This window comes from Urocitellus parryii, chromosome 11, assembly GCF_045843805.1.
Source record: "Urocitellus parryii isolate mUroPar1 chromosome 11, mUroPar1.hap1, whole genome shotgun sequence".
NCBI lineage: Eukaryota > Metazoa > Chordata > Mammalia > Rodentia > Sciuridae > Urocitellus > Urocitellus parryii.
The window spans coordinates 25467233-25490181 of NC_135541.1; the positions used below are offsets into that span (position 1 = coordinate 25467233).

At 38.4% G+C, this 22949-nt stretch overlaps 1 protein-coding gene and 1 pseudogene across 1 annotated transcript; one reads left to right on the forward strand and one right to left on the reverse strand.

Moving 5' to 3' along the window:
* The first annotated feature begins 6150 nt into the window (after positions 1 to 6150).
* On the forward strand, positions 6151 to 11949 carry Znf684 (zinc finger protein 684). The gene is given in 5 exon segments (XM_026412891.2): positions 6151 to 6266; positions 6268 to 6360; positions 6601 to 6686; positions 11049 to 11363; positions 11366 to 11949. Coding segments are annotated over 5 exon segments (1194 nt in total).
* Positions 11950 to 12653: 704 nt separating this feature from the next.
* On the reverse strand, positions 12654 to 18173 carry LOC113199801 (non-histone chromosomal protein HMG-17 pseudogene; annotated as a pseudogene).
* Between the last annotated feature and the right edge of the window lie 4776 nt (positions 18174 to 22949).

Below are 22949 nucleotides of genomic sequence, written 5' to 3' on the forward strand. Positions count from 1 at the left end.
ACTCAACAAGAGCAGTTTCAGGGGAGTAGATGGGGTCAAGAAGCCAATTAGAGGAGAGAACCGGGCGTGAGAAAATACAGGCATCAGCTATTCAAAAGTGGAAAATGAAGCTATTGCTCAAGAGGGGTATAGGTCAAGAAAGACTAAAAGAAGATGAAATATAAAAATGTGCTCATAACATTGAAAATGCCGGTAAAGTTGATTGGCTACTGAATTAAGTAGGATCTTAATAGTGCCAGGCAAAACTTTAAATATTGTCTCTAGTGTATTTGCTTGTTTGTGTATTTGTTCAGGGATTGAACTGAGGGTCTTGCTAAATTGCTGAGGCTGGCTTTGAACCCGTGATCCTCTTGCCTCAGCCTTCCCATTTGCTGGGATTGCAGGCCTGCGCCACACAGCCCAGCTGTATTTGCTTTCTTTGTGTTCTTTCCTTCCACTTTGATCAAACTTTCATCAGAGTTTATTAAATTTCCACCACTCTGCCCAAATAGAATGTTTCAACATCACTAGTGACCCGAACATTGCTCTGAGGTCAATTCTTAGTTTCCATCTTACTTGACCTATCAGCAGCATCGATCACAGTGGACTGTTCCCTCTTTCTTGAAATATTTTCTTGTCTTGGTTTTGCAGATCCAAACTCTCCTACTTTTCCATCTATGTTACGTATTATTCCCTGGCTTCTTTGTGATATCGTCTTCATCTCCATGACCCAAACTAGAGCAGCGCTAGAAGAAACCACACCAAGAGGAAATTATTCTTTAAGGACACTGCAGATTTCGACCTTTCAGGATATGAAATTTCTGATGCCTGTTTTCTTTTCTTTTTTTTTTTTTTTAATAGTGAAGATAATATACACACTTTTAAATATGAGCGCGGCTCCCAGGCCAGCCCCAGAGATACCAACCCCCTGATTTCCCTCCAAGGCGGAAGAAGCCTCCCACGTTTCTCCGGAAACGCGCTCCGAGGCCTTATGGGCAATGTGGTCTCTGAGCTATGCACACTTCCGCACACGCGCGGTGGGGCGGGACCCGGTGTTCGCCTCTTCAGACCTGTGCGGCACTCAGTGCGGCGTGGGTTTCCTCCCTCGTTTCTGCGGCAGGACGCTGTAGCCCTATCCTGGTAGTGGTGACGGAAATGGGAGACAGGCGATGAAAAGGTGGCAGGTAAGGCTATGCCCGACTCTAGGGGATGGACGGGTAGAATGGCTAGAGCCAGCTTGTGGGTTTACCGTACCCAAGATGTTTGACTTGGTGTTTGGTTGCGTGTGTGCGTCCTGTCCAACTCTGGAGTACGTGCGTTATCTATGGGCAAGGGGAACTCAACTTCATTTACACTGTTATAGGGATCCGACTGGCCATGGGTAGGTTCTTAGAACCCGCGTGTGGCTGGGACAGGCTCTCTTTGCATTCCTGTTCTTATTGATAAGGTCGTAGTAAAGGAGGCTGTGCATCTCAGTGCACCAGAGCCAGCGACAGGAAATTTTAAGCCACTTTAAGAGATCCAGGAAGGAAGAATTTCTAGAGAAAGTGCTATGCTTTCTTAGGATATTCTCACTGCTGTCATCTGGAATAAGTGCTGTCACTAGTATGCATATGAAGTAACCGAAGACGAAAGAGGTGAAATTCCTTGCCTTTATTCACACAGCCTAGCAAGTAGAAAAGCGAGATTCAAACCTGGACGAGTTTTCTTCAGATTTCATTTTTTTGTTTAACAACATAGCTCTCCTGCATTACCCAAAGAATTGAGTGTATTCTATTTTTTAAATACTTGAGTAATGAATATTGAATGAATTTCACTTTATGGTCATCTTTTTGGGTCTCTTGTATCTGCAAATCTTCCCATGAAAACAGTGTAAATGAAGTTGAGTTCCCCTTGCCCATAGATAATGCACATACACAGGGAAACAGCTTTGAACTCTAAACTGAATCACCAGCTTTAAAATGGATAGGTGGGCAGACAGAAAACCTTCTCAAGAAAGCTTAACCTTTCCCAACCTAGTTGTTCCAGCTACTTGGGAGGCTAAGCTTGAGCCCAGGAATTCGAGACTAACCTTGGCAACATAGACAACCCCCCAACTCTTAAAAAAGAAAGGAATTAAAACCTAATTTGAGTTTTTTTTGTGTGTGGGTGGGTGGGTGGGTGTGTATGGTGCTGGGGATGGCGATTGAAGCCAGGGCCTTGAGTATGCAAGGCAAGCACTCTACCAACTGAGCTATATCCCCTACTGGACTGAGCTATATCCCAGCCCGAGATTATTTTATCCCAGCTTCAAAGCAGAGATCAGAGAATCACAGGAAGGAATCATTTCTAGCATTTCTAGACCTACTGAGCTTCAGAAACCAAGGCCTTTGTTTGGTTTTTTAACTTATATTTCCTTGGGATAAATTTCTGGGCGCAAACAAAAAAAGACACTGATTGGAAGTTTCACAAGTTGGTGTTAGACCATCAGGATAAAGATGTACAACATCCTTATCTAAGCCCCATATATTCATAATAGAATCACAAGTAGAATACCATGCTTATGAAATGTTGACTTGTTAGAAATGTTATTTTCTGAATAGGTGGCATTTTCTGAGGCTTCAGTGTAGGTACTTATTATCTGGTAAAGGAGGATTCTATATTACATTCTTTGTGTCTAATGTCTTCCTATTCTCATTTCTACTTTCATAGGTTTCCTCTAAGAGCTGCAGAAAAATGATCAATTTACAGGTAAGACATCCATATATTCACTGAATCATTCAAGTCCAAAATCCATATGATTAAAAAAAATGGTCAAAAAATGTAGATTGAATAGAAGATCAGGTCCAAATGGAAATTTAGAAAATTAGTAAGTTGATGTCCATGTCATGGGGTCTGCATATACTTGGAATAAATTTGAGCTACAAAATATATACTCAGTCTTCTTGGAAATCATATTAAATGGGTTATCAACTAGTTAAAGTGTTAGCATTGTTTGTGAAGATAAAACAAAATAATTCCCCAGATAAGTTTTTTCCCCCTTGGGCTAGATCTTTTTTAACTATAAATTGGCTATTCTGGTATATAGAAAAGTATGGATCACACATTATTTTGGCTTTATAGTTAAGAGGATATATTATATCGTGTTAAAAAAAAAACACCTTGTGATCCTATTTTAAAATGCTTATATAAGGGGTTAGGGTTGTGGCTCAGCAGTAGAGTACCTGCCTAGTCTGAGCGAGGCCCTGGGTTCGATCCTCAGCACCACATATAAATAAATAAAATAGATGTATTGTGTCCAACTACAACTAAAAAATAAATATTTTTAAAAAATGCTTATGTAAGCCAGGTGTGTAAACCTTATCACTTCAGTAACATTGCAGATATTTACTGCCGGATTTCAGTTCTCGAAACAAAAAGGCTCAGGGGTCACTCCAGATAAACTGGGCTAACTGGGCTGCACGAAATAACCACACAAGAAACACAAATACCTTTTTCTTTGGGGTTGCTGTGACGGCTCCTCTGACCTTAAGGGTCTGCAGAAAGAGAGAGAGAGCGAGAGCACGCGCTGACCCCTTTTATTGAGGAGAAGCTATTCAAATGAGGCAAGGGGTCAGGTTTCAGGGGGCTGAGTATCTTCATGATGTCCACTTTCAGCAGGTTGACTGACACCTGGGTAGGCCACACTCAAGGGCACAGTAAGAGAAGGGGACACACACAAGGCATTTCCATGGAAGATTTTATCCTAAACAGGGCAAGGGATTATATTACAAAGGAACAGGTGAGGGTAGCTTCACCCGTGGGGCTGTAGCAAGATACACCCATGCACGAGACACCGACCACATTTCTGTGACTGAGCGCCTCAGCACCCAGCCCAGGAGTGTGACCCAGTCCGTGTAAGGTTGGTCTCCCACAATTTACTTTGTAGAGTCTGATACTTTGTAAGATCCCTCAGGGGAGCAATCATATTTTTCCTTTTGAAATCATTATTAGTACAGGGTCTTGTAGGTCCTCATAAGATATTCTATGAGTGAATTACTAAGGAATATATAAGTGATATTCTAAAATAGTTTTATTGAAATGAAATTCACATATCACAACAGTGACTTAATTCAAGGTGTCAGTTGAGTGGTTTTTATTATAGTCACAGCATTGTACAGCCATTGCCACTGTAATTTTATAACATTTCATCATTCCAGGAAAAAAAGGAATTCCAGATACCCATTAGCAATTACTCCCTATTCCTCCCTAATCTGCTTTCTGTTTATATGGCTTTTCTATTCTGAACTTTTCATATAAATGAAGTCATACAATATGTGATTTTTTTTGCAACTAGTTTCTTTCACCCAGTACAGTATTTTCAAGGTTCATCCCCATTGTAGATATATCAGTGCCTCATTCCTTTTTAATGCTGAATAATATTTCATCCTGTGGATATATCACATTTTGTTTATCCATTTGTCATGTCATGGACATCAGATTGTTTCCACATTTTGGCTGCTGTGAATAATTCTGCCACAAACATTTGTGTATAAATTTTTACAGATACATGCATTTTGATTCTATTGGATATATACTTAGGAGTGGAATTCCTAGTCATATGTTTAACATTTTGAGAAACCGCCAAACTGTCTTCCATAGTTGCTACACTATTTTGGAATCCCACCAGAAATGTATGAGTTCCTCTTTCTCAATGTGCTTGCTAACACTTGTAATTGTCTGCCTTTTATTTTAGCCACCGTCATGGGTGTGCTGTGGTACCTTATTGTGGCTTTGATTTGCATTTCACTAATGAATAATGATATTTATCATTATTTCATGTGCTTATTGACCTTTCTCGTATATATATATATAACAATCTGGTGTCCATGAACTGACAAATGGATAAACAAAGTGTAATATAGTCACAAGATGAACTATTATTCAGTACTAAAAAAAGGAATGAAGTACTGATATATTTACAACAGAAATCAACCTTGAAAATATTGTACTGTAGTACAAGATCTATACACACATACATATATCACTTCAGGCATTGCAGTTGTTTACTTTGTAAAGTCTAATATATATATAAATAAATCTGGAGAAATGTCTGTTTAAATCCTTTGCTGATTTTTAAATTAAGTTGTCTTTTCTTGAATTTTAAGAGTGCTTTATTCTGATATAGGTCTATTGTCATATATATGATCTGTAAATATTTTCTCCTAGTCTGTGAATTTTTCTTTTCTTTTTTGGTACTAGGGATTGAACCAAAGGGTGCTTTACCAGTAAGGTACATTCCAAACCTTTTTATTTTTTACTTTGAGACAGGCTCTCACTAAGTTGCTTAGGACCTCAATAAATTGCTGAGGCTAACCTTGAACTTGTGATCCTTCTATCTTTCTGCCTTAGCCTCCTGAGTAGCTGGGATTATAGGCTTGCATCACCACACCCAGGTTTACTTATTTTATTGTGTTCTATGAAGCACAAAGTTTTTTTAGGTTGTTTGTGTGTGTGTGGTGCTGGGGATGGAACCCAGGGCCTTGTGCATGTGAGGCAAGCACTCTACCAACTGAGCTATATCCCCAGTTTTTTAGTTTTGATGAATTCAAATTGATTTTATCCTTTGTCCCTTATACTTTTCTGTCATATTTAAGAAGCCATTGCCTGGGGGCTGGGTTGTAACTCAGTGGTTGAGCACTTGCCTAGCACATCTGAGACACTGGGTTTTATCATCAGTACCACGTAAAATTAAATAAAATGAAGGTATTGTGTCCATCTACAACTTAAAAAAGAAGAAGAAGAAGAAGGAGGAGGAGGAGGGGGAGGGGGAGGGGGAGGGGGAAGGGGAGGAGGAGGAGGAGGAGGAGGAGGAGGAGGAGGAGGAGAAGCCACTGCCAAAGATTTTCTCCTGTGTCTTTTTCCTAAGAGTCTAACAGTTTTAGTCCTGACATGTAGGTCCTTAGTCCATTTTATTTCATATTTTGTCTGTTTTATGAGGTGGGTGGGAGATCAACTTTATTCTTCTGTGTGGGGGAATCTAATTGTCTCAGCACCATTTTCTTTCCCTTGTTGAATTTTTCTGGCACTAGTTGGACTTTTTAATACGATTTTTATTGCTATTGCAAAGTTTATTTCTGAATCAAGTGTCTAGAAGTTACTGTACATAACTTTCTACACACTCAACAGTCAAGGTGATATTAAGAGATTATCATGATTCTCTTGCAAGTCCCTAATAATGTACACACTAGTTTGAAGAAGAATGTGCTATTACAGGAATCAGTGACATTCCAGGATGTGGCTGTGGACTTCATTTCAGAGGAGTGGCAGTGCTGATTGTGATCAGAGATCCCTGTATTGGGATGTGATGTTGGAGAACTATAAAAACCTCATCTCAGTGGGTAAGGACAGAGGGTGGTAACTGTGTAACTTGGAATGTACCAATATAGTGCACTCCCTTAAAGACATGTGAGAGCTGGGAACATTCTGAAGCATTAATAAAATTGGCCCTGTACTTCCGCGTTCAGTTTGTTCTAAAGCCTACTTGTCATCCTTTAAATGCCTTTAAAGACTCGAGGCAGTTCTAAGTTCTGAGATAGCTGTTTGTCCCCAGTACTTTGTCCCCGCTTGTGTGTTGCTTTCCCATGAACAGCGTGTATTAAGTACCAAAACAAAAGTGATCCTCATGGTGAATCGAGGACAAAAGCTATGGTTTGTAGAAGGAAAGAACCTACATTGGAGCCGTCCAGGTGAGTGAGAGAAAATCAGATGGGAACTGAGATCCCATTTGGTCAGTGAAGGACAGGCACCTTTGAATGCTTTTTAGAAAGCACCTCTTAAAAGTCACACACTGTTGGAAGTGAGTGGGTACTCCTGTAATCATCAGCTTTCCAAAGGGTGCCCATGTGTCTCTGCTCTTGCTCTGCTGCCATGTGGAGGTGCTCTCTCCTTCCTGTGGTTCCTCACACTGCCTGTTCTTACAGATCCTTGCTTTGATTCTTTTCTTTTAATTCCTGAAACCCTCATTTTTCTTCCCTTCTCAACATTATTGCAGATCTTTTTCTATGTAGTTAGTCCTTAGAATGTTGTCAGGTTGTATGGGTTTGAAACCTTACTGGACTAGTCATTGTATAAACTTGGGAAAATTACTTTGTAGCATAATTTTTTAATTTATAAAATAATGATATTAATTCTTAGCTCAGATTCCTGTAAAGATTATATGAACTAATACCTATAAAACACTTTAAATGGTTGGCTGGCAGATAATAAGTCTTCAGTACATGTTAGTTTAAAAAAAAATTTTTTTTGGTAACATTATGCTCTCAATTATTTTCCTTTTTTAAAAAGTTTCTTTTCTCCCGTCATATATGCCACTGTTTTAATTCAGGGTCCTTGAGATGGAGAGTACCCCTTCAACAATTATGACATATAAGATGGAAATCTTCTATTGCTTATGGGTCCTGGTGTGTGTGTGGCAGGGGGAGGTGCTCAGCATGACCAGAGGCCACACACATATTGGTCAGGCATGAAGGCAGGGAGAGAGAAGGGACCTATGGGCCAGTGCTTTCATTGGGGCCAGGGTGTTATCCAAATAAGTTTTCCAGGGGAAGTTTTGGTTGGTAGGTTTAAAGCAAGCAGACACAATTTCCAAGAGACCACATTGTTGCTGAGAGGTGGTTATTATGACATAGTTGCACAGTCCACACAGGGTGTGAAGGTCAGCAGAGCCAATCAGGTATACTGTATCTATCTGTCCCCCAGAGAAGTGGTCACCAGGAAGCAGTTGTATAAGGTGGAAATCCAGTTGACTACACTATTTCTGGTATAAGAAAGTTAAACTTTATGCAACATGGAAGCTGAGACAACATAAAATTATAAGAATTTATTTCACTCACCTTACCCATCTTTAGTCTCTCTGATAATGTGGGGATATCTATTTTCTAGTGCATCTTTTTTCTTCACTTGATAATACTAATATCTTTTTGAAATTCACTTTCCACTCAAGTTTACTTGTTTCCTAGCTGACCTGCTTTACCCATTTTAGTATTTATTCATCTCTTGCTTCTTGCCCTTCTTCTCCACCTCTCTCCACAATTAACTCCTGCCGCAGTCTGGCTGGTCACAATTCAGGAGCCACTTGTCAAAAGAAACGAACTTTATTTTTAGAACCACTCTGGCCAAACAAAACAGCTCCTCAGGAAAAACCCTCAGAGCCCAACTGCCACCACCGGCTTCCCACAAGCCTCTCCCCCCCAAACCACCAGCCTCTCCACCTCCCCCAGTCCTCCTGCTCTTGAGGCCGATTGGCTGGGTCGCATGGGCGGAGCCAAAAAAGTCCCCCAATGAGCAGCTCCGTGGTCTGAAAGGGCAGGGAAACAGCCCAATGAGCATCACCGCAGAGGAGCCAATCAGCTAGATGTTGCTGGGGCCGCTGTGAGCCAATCATCAGCTGGCAGTCTGAAAGTTTGCTGGGGCCCCTTCGGCTGTGGCTCTCAACATCTCCCCCTCTCTGTTTAAACAACAAGCATGTGGCTTAGGGACTGTGCCTGCCTTAGGTTGTCCAGTAGTACATATGGTCCTTACCCGTTATCGGATGAGCTGACTTCAAGGCGTCAGCCTCCTGTCTTAGGTTGGTACCATTGCAATTGGATCTTACCCGTCACTGACTACCGGTCCAGTATACAGCCACTCCTGAGCCACATCCCCAGCCTTTTTTTATATTTTATTTAATTTAGAAACAAGTTCTTACTAAGTTGCTAGGGCCTTGCTAAGTTGCTGAGGCTAGCTTTGAACTCATGATCCTCCTGCCTCAGCCTCCCAAACTGCTGGGATTACAGGTGTGTGCCACCCCTTGTGGCTTTTTTTTAAAGTTGGACACAATACCTTTATTTTTTATTTATTTCTTTTTGTAGTGCTGAGGATCAAACCCAGGGCTTCACACTTGCTAGGTGAGTGCTCTACCTCTGAGTCACAACCCCAGCCCCCCTTGTGGCTTTTAAGGCATGATTTTTCATGATAATGCTATAAAGAAAAAGAGCTATTACATTCCTTTTTCCCTTTAATGAACATTTCATTAATTCACTGTTGTAGAGCCAGGCATTGTGGGGCATGTTTCTTCTTGGTGTTCTATTCAGCAAACTTTTTAAAATGTTTTTTGAGAAGGACTCAAAGAAAGCAAAGAATCCATTACCATTTTTTAAGTATATAAATGGTAATTGGAACAGCAAAACATAGTCATATGAAAACATTTTCAAATTTGACAAGTGAATGTGAAACATTTGTTGAGTACACATTAACACTGCAGTTTTATTTTTGTTAATTATTAAGGTCATTAGTGCAGCAGTGACTCTCTTAGACATCCAAAGAAAATGGAACTTAAAGTTTAAAATATACAAAGACTGGAGAAGTCTCCTTTTGTGATTATGGAACAGTAGTTCTTCCCTGAAGAATATCTAAGTTCTAGATATAATAAAAGGAGAGGAGAGAGGGCAAGTAGGTGAGGAAGGAACATGAGCAAAAGGTTCTAGTCATAGACTCAACTTAATGAATTTTGAATTTACAGTGGTGCCAAAGTGATACACATTTAGTAGAAACTATACTTAAAATTTTGTCTTTTCCTGGGCCAGTTATGTGTGGTACTCTGTCAAGGTGCTGGACAGCAATAGTGAGCCACAGTTCCCAACTAGCCACATGATCATGAGGGTAAATGACCAGTACTCTACAGTGTACTGTGTTGCTAAGTTAGCGTGTTTGGTAGGTGTGTTAAATGCATTTTCACCTTCATAATATTTTCAGTTTACTATGGTTTTATTAGGATATAACCCCTTCCCCTCATTGTAAGTTTAAGAGTATCTGTGTTTAGGAATCCAGACTCAATGGAATAGAAGATCCTTGAGGACTAGTAAAATGTGTGCTTAGATCCCACCAGTGAATTCTTATCTTGCATAGTAAGATTGTTTACCAGGTTGATTACACTGAGTATTTTAGTTGGTTATTTTTTATAGAGGTAGCCTAGGATGCTGTTTCCCATTGGTTTAAGTAGAAAGAAAAGAAAAGGAACCAAATCCCCATTACTCCACAATGAAGTGTGTACCAGTGGCTGTAGCCCTTCACCTAGTCCAGCTCCACATATCATTATGATATGAACACAGAGGTTAAGGCACAGAGCAAGAAGTTAGAGGTGTTATACTACACTAACAGTCCACTGAAAGGAAACTCCAGAGTGGGAATTAGTTCACTCTTCTCAGTTTTTTTTTTTAATGGAACATCAGATTTGGGATTTATAGGTTTTTAAGGGTAGAAGTGAGAAAATGTGACTCATGAGAGTAAAGTGCTTTCAGAAGACTAGTTGGTTAAGCAGATTGAAAGAGGATCGAAAACAGTCCTTTTCCAGTACAAATATGACCGATACTTGTCATATATAAAAATGACAGAAAGTAGAATCTATGGCTGGGCTATGGATGACTTGTTTATGGATGGCCTGCTGGACATTTGTACTCCTAGGCTTACAGGTACATGTAAGATGAGTCCCAGTCAGAGGTAGATTTGAAACCCTGTCTACAGGAGTGCTTCAGCTATGGCTTAGATGGAGCTAGAGGCCTGAGATAGAAGAATATCTCTAAAGGAAATTGACCTTGTGCCAGATGATTAAGAGAAAAAAGAGATGTAAAAGGGAAATAGGGAACTATCCTATCAGGGCAATCAAAGAATTAGGTAGAGAGCACACTGCTGTCTTATCTGCCTCTTCCAAACCTAGTCTGTTCTCTGATATTTTCCCTTAACACTCTTGCCTGCTAGTGGCCTTGTGACCCTATCCGTTAATCAGAGCTCCCCAGTGGAGTCTCCCCATTCTGTGACCTAACCCTGAACCCTTGTCCAACAGCCTTTTGATTTCCTTTGTACTCTGCTTGTTCCTTATGCCCATTTTACTATCTTTCCACAGGTCACAAGGTAAGCCATCTGTTCCCAATTTCTTTATTATCAGTTTTATTCTTAAAGCTCAGGAAGAGCAAGGCAGAATGAGAGACTAGATTTGAAACTATAGATGCTTCTCTCTATAACATGTTGGAGGGAGAAAATAAGTAGGAGTATTTTACTCTCCTCCTTTTTAGAAGCTGACTGCCCATTTGATGAACCAGAGAAGTATCAGGACAGCAAGGACAATTTTTTGAAGTCAGTTTTGTTCACGTTCAGTAAAATTCTGACTATGGAGAGACTCTACCATTATGTTATGAATACAAATCTTAATCTTAAAAGAATAAAATCATATAAAAGTAAAATGTATGAGAAGAGCTTACAACCTGATTTAGACTTATTTAATTACAATAGAAGATATACTAGAGAAAACTCTTATGAATTCAGTAAATGTAGAAAAATCTTCAAAAAGAAGTTTCATTTCATTAGGCATGAAAAAAATCCTACAAGAAAAACCCCTTTAAGTACAACACCTGTGGGAAAGCCTATAGCAGTAAGGCACACCTTGCAACGCATGAGAAAATTCATAATGGAGAGAGACCCTTTGTGTGCAGTGACTGTGGGAATGCTTTAGTACGTGAAGCCCAACTCATGGTCCACCGGAGACTTCACACCGGAGAGAAACCTTATGAGTGCAGTCAGTGTGGGAAAATGTTTATGTGGAGCTCCTCCTTCAATCAACATGTGAAATCGAATACGTTTAAGTACTCTTTTGAATGTAAGGAATGTGGGAAAATCTTCAGGTATAGCTCATCCCTTCATAAACATTCTAGGTTTCATACAGGAGAGAAACTGTACCAATGTATCATGTGTGGCAAAGCTTTTGGCAACACATCTGTGCTTGTTACACATCAAAGAATTCATACAGGAGAGAAACCTTATGGATGTGTTGAATGTGGCAAAGCCTTCTTCAAGAAATCTCATCTCCTTAGACACCAGATAACTCACACAGGAGAGAAGCCCTATGAATGTAACAAATGTGGGAAAGCATTTTCCCAGAAATCAAATCTTCTTGTACATCAGAAAATCCATACATAACATTCACTTTATAAATATGAGGAATACTTAAATATTAGATAAATCTTAGTAAACAGCAGAGAATTCATGGTAAGAAGTCCTCAGTTTGAATGAATGCTAAAGAGTAGGTTCCCATAGAAAATAATCAGTACCATACATACTTTGGCAGTGATAATACTTTTTTTTTCAAAACAAAAATCACAAAAAGGATTGAATTGCACATAATAGAGCACAGATCTTGAAAAATAAAAAGTATCCAGGAATCAATGAAAATTGCATTTACCATTTCTGATTTTTAATTTTTATAACAAATAATATAATTTTGCAAGTGGGAGTTTAAAATATATACTTACATATTAATTTGTTTCCATTACAAATTTTTCTATAACAATGGCACAGTGGCACCTGTGGTTCCAGCACTTGGGAGGCTGAGGTGGGAGGACTAGAGAAGGCAACACAGTGAGACTCTATTGCAAAAAGAAGTTTAAATAAAATCATGATTTTTTTCCAATCCCAATGACATGTGCATAATCAATCAACTGGGAAACAGTATTATAATATGTAGTATGAATTTCAGCAATATTTCCATCCATTTACTGGCACTTTTTTTTTATTCCATTATTGGAAACTGAACCCAGGGCCTTGTAAGCACTAGGTAGACACTCTACCACTGAACTAAATCCTGAGTCGTTTTTAAAATTTTTTATTTTGAAGCAGTGTCTTGCTCAGTTGCCCCGCCTGGCTTCAAACTTTCGATTCTCTTCCCTTAGCTTCAAGGAGTAGCTGGGATCGCAGGATTGTGCCACTTCACCTGGCATTTGCTGGCACTTTTAATGGACATGGCAGTGTTACTGAATTTCCCTTTGGTTAATTATAGAAGTGAAGACTTCTTATGAAGATGTTTTCCTATTTATGTGAACATCAAAACAAAAAATAACATTTAATATGGTACTAATTGAAGAGAAAAACAGCACTGATGGTCTGTATTACAATAAGTTTCCAGTTCAGAAAAAGAAATATTTAAGTATGTAAATAAAACATTTGTACTTCAAATCTCTCTCCTTTTTCTTTGGTATATTTTATAAGCTCAAAGAGCTTTAACTTGGAGTATCATCTGTATTTAATTATTTTTAAAAATTTTTAGTTGTAGATGGATACATACTCTTATATATCTATTTTTTTCCCAAGCCAAACTGTATCCAGCTTTATGAAAGATACCTGTCATAAACAATCATGGTATTTCAGGCAGGACATGGGCAGACAATTGTTAACAGTATACAACAACTTTCAAACTCCCTTCTTGGATGGACTCCCCAAATCAGAAAGCCAGCATAAAACCCAATGAAGTCTTCCTTTGATGCTCTGAATAGGGAGAGTTTAGAGTAAGGGTTGACATTTCACATTTAGTATGTTGTTTAATAATTGTTCCATGAGCTGGCCCTGACTTTCAGAAAATGAAATGAAAATGGCAAAATTTGAAGATCCACAATTTAGAAAGGAACTGCTGCTCTATATCTCAGTGATGTCATTGGAAAGTCCAGATTGCCCCAAACACTGGTAAAACCAATTGTTGGGTGTCAGGTCCCAACAGGTCTGAGTTTAGGGGAATTAAGTCTGTGCTGATGGCAGAGAGGGAGAGGAGGCATTTATGCCAAGGTGGCTATGTGTACCAACGTCAGGGAATACCTCCTTGTGAGAGCCAAAAGGAAGTCTCTCAAAACTGTCAGAGAAAGGTGTTCTCCCCAACAGCAATCCAGCTTTGGAGATATTCTGCTAGTGACGTATGCTTCTTCCCACGAAAACAACAATGAAGTGTTCTGTGTGCTAACAACATAGCTTTAAAAAAATTTCTGCATTTTTATAAAACTTGATAAAAAATAGTATTTGAAACTGTACCAGAAGTATACAGTTACAAAAAATGCACACACTTCCTTGGCACCTCCAGCACCTTCAGCTTCTGTGCTTGGTCTGTTTTGGCATCTCCATTTTCTGCAGGGTTATTGTCCTTGCCATCATCAGTTTTTCTCTTTTTACCTTTGGGTACCTTCTCTCCCTTCTGTGCAGGATCCTTTTTAGGCTTGGGCTCTGGCTTTGGAGGAGTAGGTTTAGCAGACAACCTTGAAGATCTTTTCTGTGGTTCCTCCTCCACCTTGGCTTTATCTCCTTTAGCATCCTTGTCAGCCTTTCTCTTGGGCACAGTGGTGAAGGCTGCAGGATGCAGGCAGTGGACGCCAGGATACAATGGTGCTTGGCTTTGGTTGGTCTGGGGGGTGGGTCATTTCTTGTCTTTTCTTCACATTGCTTCCTTTATTTAATTTATTTTTATGTGTTACTGAAGATCGAACCCAGTTCCTCACACATACTAGGCAAGAGCTCTACCACTGAGCTACAACCCCAGCCACTCATCTATATTTAATTTTTTAAAATATCTTTAATTTTTGTTTTTTTTTTAATGTGGTGCTGAGAATTGAACCCAGTGCCTCACACGTGCCAAGCAAATGCTCTTCCCCGAGCTACAACTCCAGCCCCCCTATATTTAATTTTAATAAATTAGGATGTTATGATACTTTGCAATTTGAGGGGTGAGAGTTTTGAGGGTTTTGTTGTTTTCTTAAGGAGTCAATAACAGGTTTATCTTCTAGAGGTGCCAGGAATTTTCCATATGGCCAGCACAAGCATCATTAATCAAACTGTTTGAATAGAATATGTTTTTCTGCTTCAGTTTCATGTTGGACTATGGCATTTTTACATTCTACATATTTCCTTCAAAGGATTAAATTAACCCTCATTTAAACTGAAGTTCTTCTTACTCTGTTCTCCACAATATTCCTTGAAAATGTCAAGAAAACTTTTATGTCTTTTATTGAATGATGATTAAAAACTCAGCTTCAACCTAAATTCAGAAATCAGGCCTTTCCTTTTAAGTTTAAGCTCAATTACACCTCACTGCATTGGTTTTCTTTCATTAACCATTTTTAAGGTAATATAATGACTATAAATGAATTCTAGTACTTTTTGAATCAAGCACACTAAAAGCTCTAAATTAAATTTGTCTCTAAGTTATTTTAGAAATATACATGCTCTGGGCTGGGGATGTGGCTCAAGCGGTAGCGCGCTCTCCTGGCATGCGTGCGGCCCGGGTTCGATCCTCAGCACCACATACCAACAAAGATGTTGTGTCCGCCAAGAACTAAAAAATAAATATTAAAAAAAAAAATTCTCTCTAAAAAAAAAAAAAAGAAAGAAATATACATGCTAATTTCACTTAGGAAATAATTCTAAGTTTTTGGAATCTTTTTTTTTTTTTTTGGAATTGTCTTCAGAATCAATTTGTCAACCACACAGGGCAATCAAGGTATTTTTTAAAATACTTTTCAGTTGTCGTTAGACCTTTATTTTATTTATTTATATGTGGTGCTGAGAATCAAATCAGTGCCTCACAACATGCCAGGCAAGTGTGCTACTGCTGAGCTATAGCCCCAGCCTCTCAATCAGGATATTTATAGTTACAGGAAGGAGTTGCCTTTTCTCAGCTCAACAGTTTTCCCTTATGTCCTAGATGAAGCCCACATTTCATCCTACCTAGTGCTTACCATTCCTATCCAATCTATTCTATTCTTCTCTATTCAGGTCTCTCATCTGAGAAACTCCATAGACAACAGGAGGAGGGGTAGAGAATCCATTGTTCCCAGCCTGGTGTGAGAAGCCTGTGAAAGGACAGCTGTGTAGGTCAAGGCAAGGATCATGCAATGGTCTGTCTGTTCCAGTTCACTGTAAATTAAGAGTCATGGAATTTGTACTAGGGTAATCTGCCTTTCATAAATTAGTTGTCTCCTTTCTCAGGTGGAAAAAGAAATACAGTAGAATAAGTTAAAATGTATTTGCAGTTCTAGACAAATATAAACTGCCACCTAAAGAGTTTCTGTCACTAATCTCATTCTCTTAATCTCTACAAGATTTTTGTCAAGAAAAAATAAAGACAAAACTCATTAAGGCTAAGTTTAAGACAGAAAAAAATCAAAACTTTATGCTAAGTTCCATCCAATCATCTTGGATTTCCAAAATTCTCTATTTGCCTTTGTTGATGAAACATCCATATTAATCAAGTTCTAGGTTTTTCCCACCTCTAAGAAAATGTTATACCTTGAGACTTTCTTCTTTTACCCTATAGAAAGATTGCTAAAAATATTCTTTTATTTATATGTGGATGATAGATTGTCATTTTTCCAATAAAACTTTATTTTTTTCTGATTACATGCAAATTTTTAAGAATCAAATACAAAAACTATAATAGAAACAAAAAGTGGAAAGCAGGTATCTGAGTTTATGAGTCCTAATGTTCTGGAATAGGATCGAGATAGGGGCTGGAATTGTGGCTCAGCAGTAGAGTGCTTGCCTAGCGTGTGTAAGGCACTAGGTTTGATCCTCAGCACCACATTAAAATCAAGGTGTTATATCCACTTAAAACTAAAAACAAAAATATATTTTTTTAAAAAAAGGGATCGAGATAAAGTTTAGGCTTTATAAATAAAAATGTAAAAATTTACATAAAAATAAAATGTGCAACTGCAAGTTTGAAACAAAGCATGAAATCTGACAGTAGGAAAAGTGAAAGTTGCATTTAAAAAGGCAAGGTAAATAATAAAAATAAGGCAGAAAAAATAAAAGTATACCAGCTAGTATTATTAACTGCAAGAGAGTTAAACTCCCTATGATGAATAAACACTTTTTTATAGGCACTTAAATCTTTTTATAATTATAATATAAATAAGACTCAAAGCATCTTATTTCCAATGGGTTAGAGCTGATCATCAGACACATTGCTACCCTGTGCTACACAACTGCTTTCAAACATATCTAACACTACACAGGCAACAATGGAGTATGTCACTTTCTGAAGGGTACCCTCTTCCTCTGGTCTGAAGTACAATGTGGAGTTTCTGAGATGTACGAGCAGTGAGGAAAGAAACTACAGTACCAAAATTGTCTTTTCTGTACTGTTATTTGAATTGCTTCTTTGAACATTTGTTACTGATTTAACAGGCAGTTACTCAGTTTTAGGGGTTGGTTTTCTTTCTTTTTTATTTTTTTTGCTTAAGATTAAAGAAAATTTCAAACATACAAAAAAGGTAAAGAGGAACATACAATGAATTCCCATCTATGTACTTAACACCTACTTAATAAAATTATTTTCTCACATTTCCAGATGTCTTTGACATTTAGTATTCTAGTGCTAGACATATATGTATATTGTTCTGCAGAGAGCTTTCCACTATTGATTTCATTCTTTCCTTGCATATCCTCAAACCTACAACATGATTTTCAAGAATAAAACCAAAATGTTATTTACATTCAGTTCAAACATGTTCTTAGATCTCCAGAAACTTATTTTTCTTTATTTGAAGTCTGTGTCTTTGCTTAATCATCAAAAACATCTGAAATAGTCATGTGTAATGTTAAGCAGGGTATCCTCCTTCACACCCCCTTTTCTCTATGATATGTTATTTGGGATATTTTTACTTTTATTTTTTCCCTACTTTTAACTGAAACACTCTAGATGCCACTCTTTCCTTTTTTTAAAAAAAAAGTATTTATGCTCACAGATTGATTTTTTCAATATGAAAGTTTCATTTTTATATTTATATAATAACTGCTTATTAAAAGATATGCACAGTTGGACCTCCATATGAATGGGTTCTATATCCAGGAATTCAAACAAAATTCCAGGTCAGAAACAGTCAAGAAAATGGGTTGTGTTTGTATTGAATGTGTAAGATGTTTTTCTTCTCATTATTCCCTAAGTAATACAACACAACTATTTCCAAAGCATTTCTATTGTCTTAGGTATTATAAATAACCTAGAAATGATTCAAAGTATACTGGAGGATGTGTGTGGGCTATATGCAAATACTATGCCGTTTTATTATAAAAGTGACTTGACATTGCTGATTTTGATATCTTCGGGGTCCCTGGGACCAATCCTCCATGGATACTGAGGGGCAACTGTATATAAATTTTTTTTAATGAAGAAAGTATCATCTGAAATCTTATTTTTCTGAGAAAACCATTACTAATACTTCAGTGACACTTTATCATTCATCTCTTCATACCTCTATATAAAATAAGGTTTTACATAAGCATGTAACACAAGTTATATTTATCAGGAACACACTAAAATACAATCTCTTTATTTTGCTTTACTCACCTTTTCCTTCCCCCTTAATTATTATCCCACACACAGCCATTTTGTCTATACTCTTCCATAAGTAGGGAGGGTTTGGGATGATGTTTTAGAAAAGAATTTTATTAGATATACTTCTCTGCTACAAGCCTGGCTTCCTCCCAGAAAAAAACAAACCTTTGTGTTTGATGACTCCAAAAGTTGGGGGCCAGGATGCCCAGAAGGTCCTTGCAACACATTTCCTCAGGGACCAAATGTTTCCCGGGGCTCTCTGCTGCTGTCTGCCTCACTCTCCTACTCTTGGGGCAGCTGCTGTGCTAGAAATCTCCTTCCAGGCTTAGGACTAGGTTTCTTTCTTCTTCCTTTTTTAATACCTTTATTTAATTTATTTTTATTTGGTGCTGAGGATCGAACCCAGTACCTCATACATGCTAGGCAATTTCTTCTACTGACCTATACCCCAGCCCCCAAGGCTGGTTTTCTTAAACTCTATGTGTGGCCCTTAGGCAGCTGCTAAATCCCTTCAATTTACCCTTCCCAGACTTTATTGGAAAACTTTGTTTAGGAAGAAAAGAGCAGTGGGCAAGGTGGGCATGCCTATAATCCCTGTGAATTGGTAGGCTGAGGCAGGAGGGTCGTAGTTCAAAGCCAATCTCAGCAAGTTAGTGAGGCAAGCAACTTAGCGAGACCCTGTCTCAAAATAAAATATAAGAAAAAAGGATGGGGATGTGGCTCAGTGGTTGAGTGCCCCTGGGTCCAATCCCTGGTACCAAAAAAAGAAAAAAAAAAGGAAGAAGAGGAGGAGCAGGGGAGGATAAGAGAACAGAATGCAAGGAGCATTGATGTATGAATTGTAAACACACATTGAATGCCAGTGATTTAAATAATAAATTAATTTGGGAGAAGGCTGGAAATAACATGAATATACTAAATAGTAACCTTGAAAAAGTGGGATAAATCAGGGTTAATGCTGGGAAAGGAGGGAGACCTTAATTTTATACTGTGTTGAGAATGTGTGCTAAAAGTTGGTGGCTAATCACTGAAAGAAATAGATCATCACAAATCACTACAGTGAAAGAAAGGGAATAAAGAAAATGTAAATACAATGGAAAACAGAAAAGGAAAACTAATACCACAAAAAGGCATGGTAAATAGAAAACAAATAAAATGGCAGGATCATGCCAATGTACACATCACTAGCTACAATAAACGTAAGAATAACCATAATGTTTCTCATTTGATCTTGTGTTTTTTTAAAAAAATAAATCTGCCAGAAGCATTTTCAAACTTTCATTGCAAAGGTAGATAACAAGCGCTCTGCCTGAATCAAAAGATCTTCTGGTGATGCCTATCCTCAACCTCCCTCCCATCCAAACAATTTTCTACTTTCATGAGAAAGTTGGTTGGTAGAGCAGGATGATGGTTTAGGATGATGGCTTAGGATAGGGAGGTCATTTTGGTTCAGACAAATAAATCCTGGAAATGGAGGGGTTGTCTGGCCCCAAGTTATCTTTGGCTCTTCTTACAATTTATTTACTTGAGAAACTCAGCTGTTGATTCTAGTTTCCAACCTGTGCTGAAAGACAAGTCCAGTTAAATACATCATATCCTGCACATAGATGTATCAAAATTTAAACTAATCTCCCATTCTTTTAAAACGTTTGTTATTTTTAGGTATACATGACAGTAGAGTGAGTGCATTTTGACATATTATACATACATGGAGTATAACTACTCATTCTTGTGGTTGTTCATGATGTGGAGTTACACTGGTCATGTATTCATATGAACACAGGAAAGTTATGTCTGATTCACTCTACTGTCTTTCCTATTCCCATCCTCTTCTTTTTATTCCCCTTTGTTCAATCCAGTGAACTTCTATTCTTCTCTCTCTCCTCCTTATTGGTGTTAGCTTCTGCATATCAGAGAGAACATTTGACCTTTGGTTATTTCAGACTGGCTTATTTCACTTAGCATGATAGTCTCCAGGTCTATCCATTTGCTGGCAAATATCATAATCATTTTTCTTTATGGCTGAATAATATTCCATTGCAAATATAAGTCACATTTTCTTTACCCATTTATCTGTTGAAGGGCACCTAGGTTGGTTCCATAGCTTAGCTGACATTTTGGGTTTGGCTATAATACTTACTTCTTTTTTTTAATCTGATTGCCCTTGGACAGAAATCATTAGTTTAGGTTTAAGATTCTTAATTCATCCCATCCTCCATCTTCCAGCAAGGAGGCAAGCTCTGAATAGGGGCCTAGAAGAAATCCCTCCTGAAAACATCTGCTGAGCCTGTGGCATATGGTGGAAAGTCATGCCCTTGAGTCTTTCTTGGCAAAGGTTTTTAGATTGCTTCATTGTCCTGACAAGAGGCATCAGTCAATGTGGATACGCATGACTCTAAACTTCTTAACAGCCAGCAGAGCACTTATTAACTAGCCAAGCAGAATGACGCCAGCTAGCACTCTGTACCTGTGCTCCTGCCCTGAAAGGCAGCACAGTGAGAATGCCAGGGCTAGCCCACTGGCTACCTACAAGAGGGTAAGCAGGCAGAGCAAACAGTATATATTTTTCCATGAAACTGACCCCAAAGTCTTGAGGACAAGAACAGAATAGGGGAATGAGATTCTGTACTGACCTAAATTAGAGTACATTGTGTGTCAAAATACAAAAATGAAAAATGACATCCCTGAGACCGGAGGAAGAAAGACACCAGGTGCCTAGCCAGACCAGAGGAGGAAAGACGCCAGGCACCCAGCCAGACCAGAGGAGGAAAGACGCCAGGCGCCCAGCCAGACCGGAGGAGGAAGTCCAGCCCCACCCCAAGTGCTAGTCCAGAGGAAGCCCATCAACCCTTAAAACCCATCAAAGGGGGTGTGGCTACCAGCACGGTTCTGCGGCTAATCCAGGTACCCGGTTTCCAACTCCCCCACCCTTAGCTGCCATAACTCAAAATATTATCCACAAGCTTTTGGGGGTTGTAGCTATCAACACAAAACAATAACTGTACAGACACCTGGTTTCTACCTCAGAGACTAGAGTAGGGAAGGTACAGGTGGAAGCTCATTTCCTTTCACACTGGCTATACCCACCACCCTGAATACAGAGGCTCAAGCTAGGAATAGTCAACGCCACCTACTGGAAGCAAGGAAAACAGTGTTCTGAGAGACGTTTTTTTTTTCCTCGAGAGACTTTTTTTCCCCTCTCTTTCTCTCTTTTCTTCTCTCTCTTCCACAACTTCAGCATATGTGAAACCAAGAACTGTGCATGAACAACCGAATTACCAAAGTAATATAATATAGAGGAATTGCATATACCCCACCTTTCCCCCATTTTTTTTGATTTCTATCTTACTTTCCTTTTCCTTCTCTTATTTCTCTTTTCTTCCTTGTTATTTATTTTTCTTTCTTTTCTTTTTTTTCATTCGTATTCTCTCGATCCCACTTTCAATCTCCTAACTTTTGCTGTCTATACATAGGGTAACTATCTAAATAGATAGGAGGTTGAGTCTATACATTCTTCCATAAATTACCAGTCTAGTGGTTAGAGTTCTCCAAAGGTGCTAAGTTAGTTTAACCTCATACCCTCACTCCTTTCCCTCTAAGTATAACATCCTTCGTCTGGAATTAAGTTTTCTATATGCCACCAGATATGGTACGCCTTTTATGAAACTAATGAATATATTCTTAAGTAATAATTAAAACCAATATCTATAGTCTTAGAATCCAACTATAAATGTATTAATAATGAAAACTTGTGCTTAGATAATGTACTGTTGATATTGGGAACTGTTAACATTGTCTTTCTCCGCAAAAGAGGGATTTTGGAGCTATACAAGAACAATACTAATATATAAGGGGAAAAACATTAGCACAACAGTTTCACAAAGCTAGAAAGAATCATGAGCAGTATGAAAAGACAAGGAAAGAAAGGACCACAAACAATACAGGTCACTTCAACATTAGATGAGGTAATGTCTGCAGCTGATGGAATGTCAGACAAAGAGTTCAAGATATACATGCTTCAGATGATCTCGAGTCTCAAGGAAGACATTATACAGCAAATTCAGACAATGAAGAATCACTTTGACAATGAATTACATAAACAAATCCAAGAAGCAAAAGATCAACTCTATAGGGAGATAGAGGATATAAAAAACAAACAGAAATCCTGGAAATGCAGGAAACAATAAACCAAATTAAAAACTCAAATGAGAGTATTACCAGCAGAGTAGAACACTTAGAAGATAGAACTTCAGACAACGAAGACAAAGTTTTTCAACTTGAAAAGAACATAGACAGCTCAGCGAGAATGTTAAGAAATCATGAGCAGAACATCCAAGAATTATGGGATAACATCAAGAAACCAAACCTAAGAGTTATTGGGATACAAGAGGGTACAGAGGTCCAAACTAAGGGAATGAGCAATCTATTCAATGAAATAATACTAGAAAACTTCCCAGACTTAAAGAATGAAAAAGAAATCCAAATACTAGAAGCCTACAGGACACCGAATGTACAAAATCATAAGAGATCCACACCAAGACACATGATAATGAAGATGCCCAACGTACAGAATAAGGAGAGAATCTTAAAAGCCACAAGAGAGAGGAAGCAGATTACATTTAGGGGTAAACCAATCAGGATAACTGCTGATCTTTCAACACAGACTCTGAAAGCTAGAAGATCCTGGAACAACATATTTCAAACGCTGAAAGAAAAAGGGTTCCAACCAAGAATCATGTATCCAGCGAAATTAAGCTTCAGGATTGAAGATGAAATAAAAATCTTCCATGATAAAAGTTAAAAGAATTTGCAGCTAGAAAACCAGCTC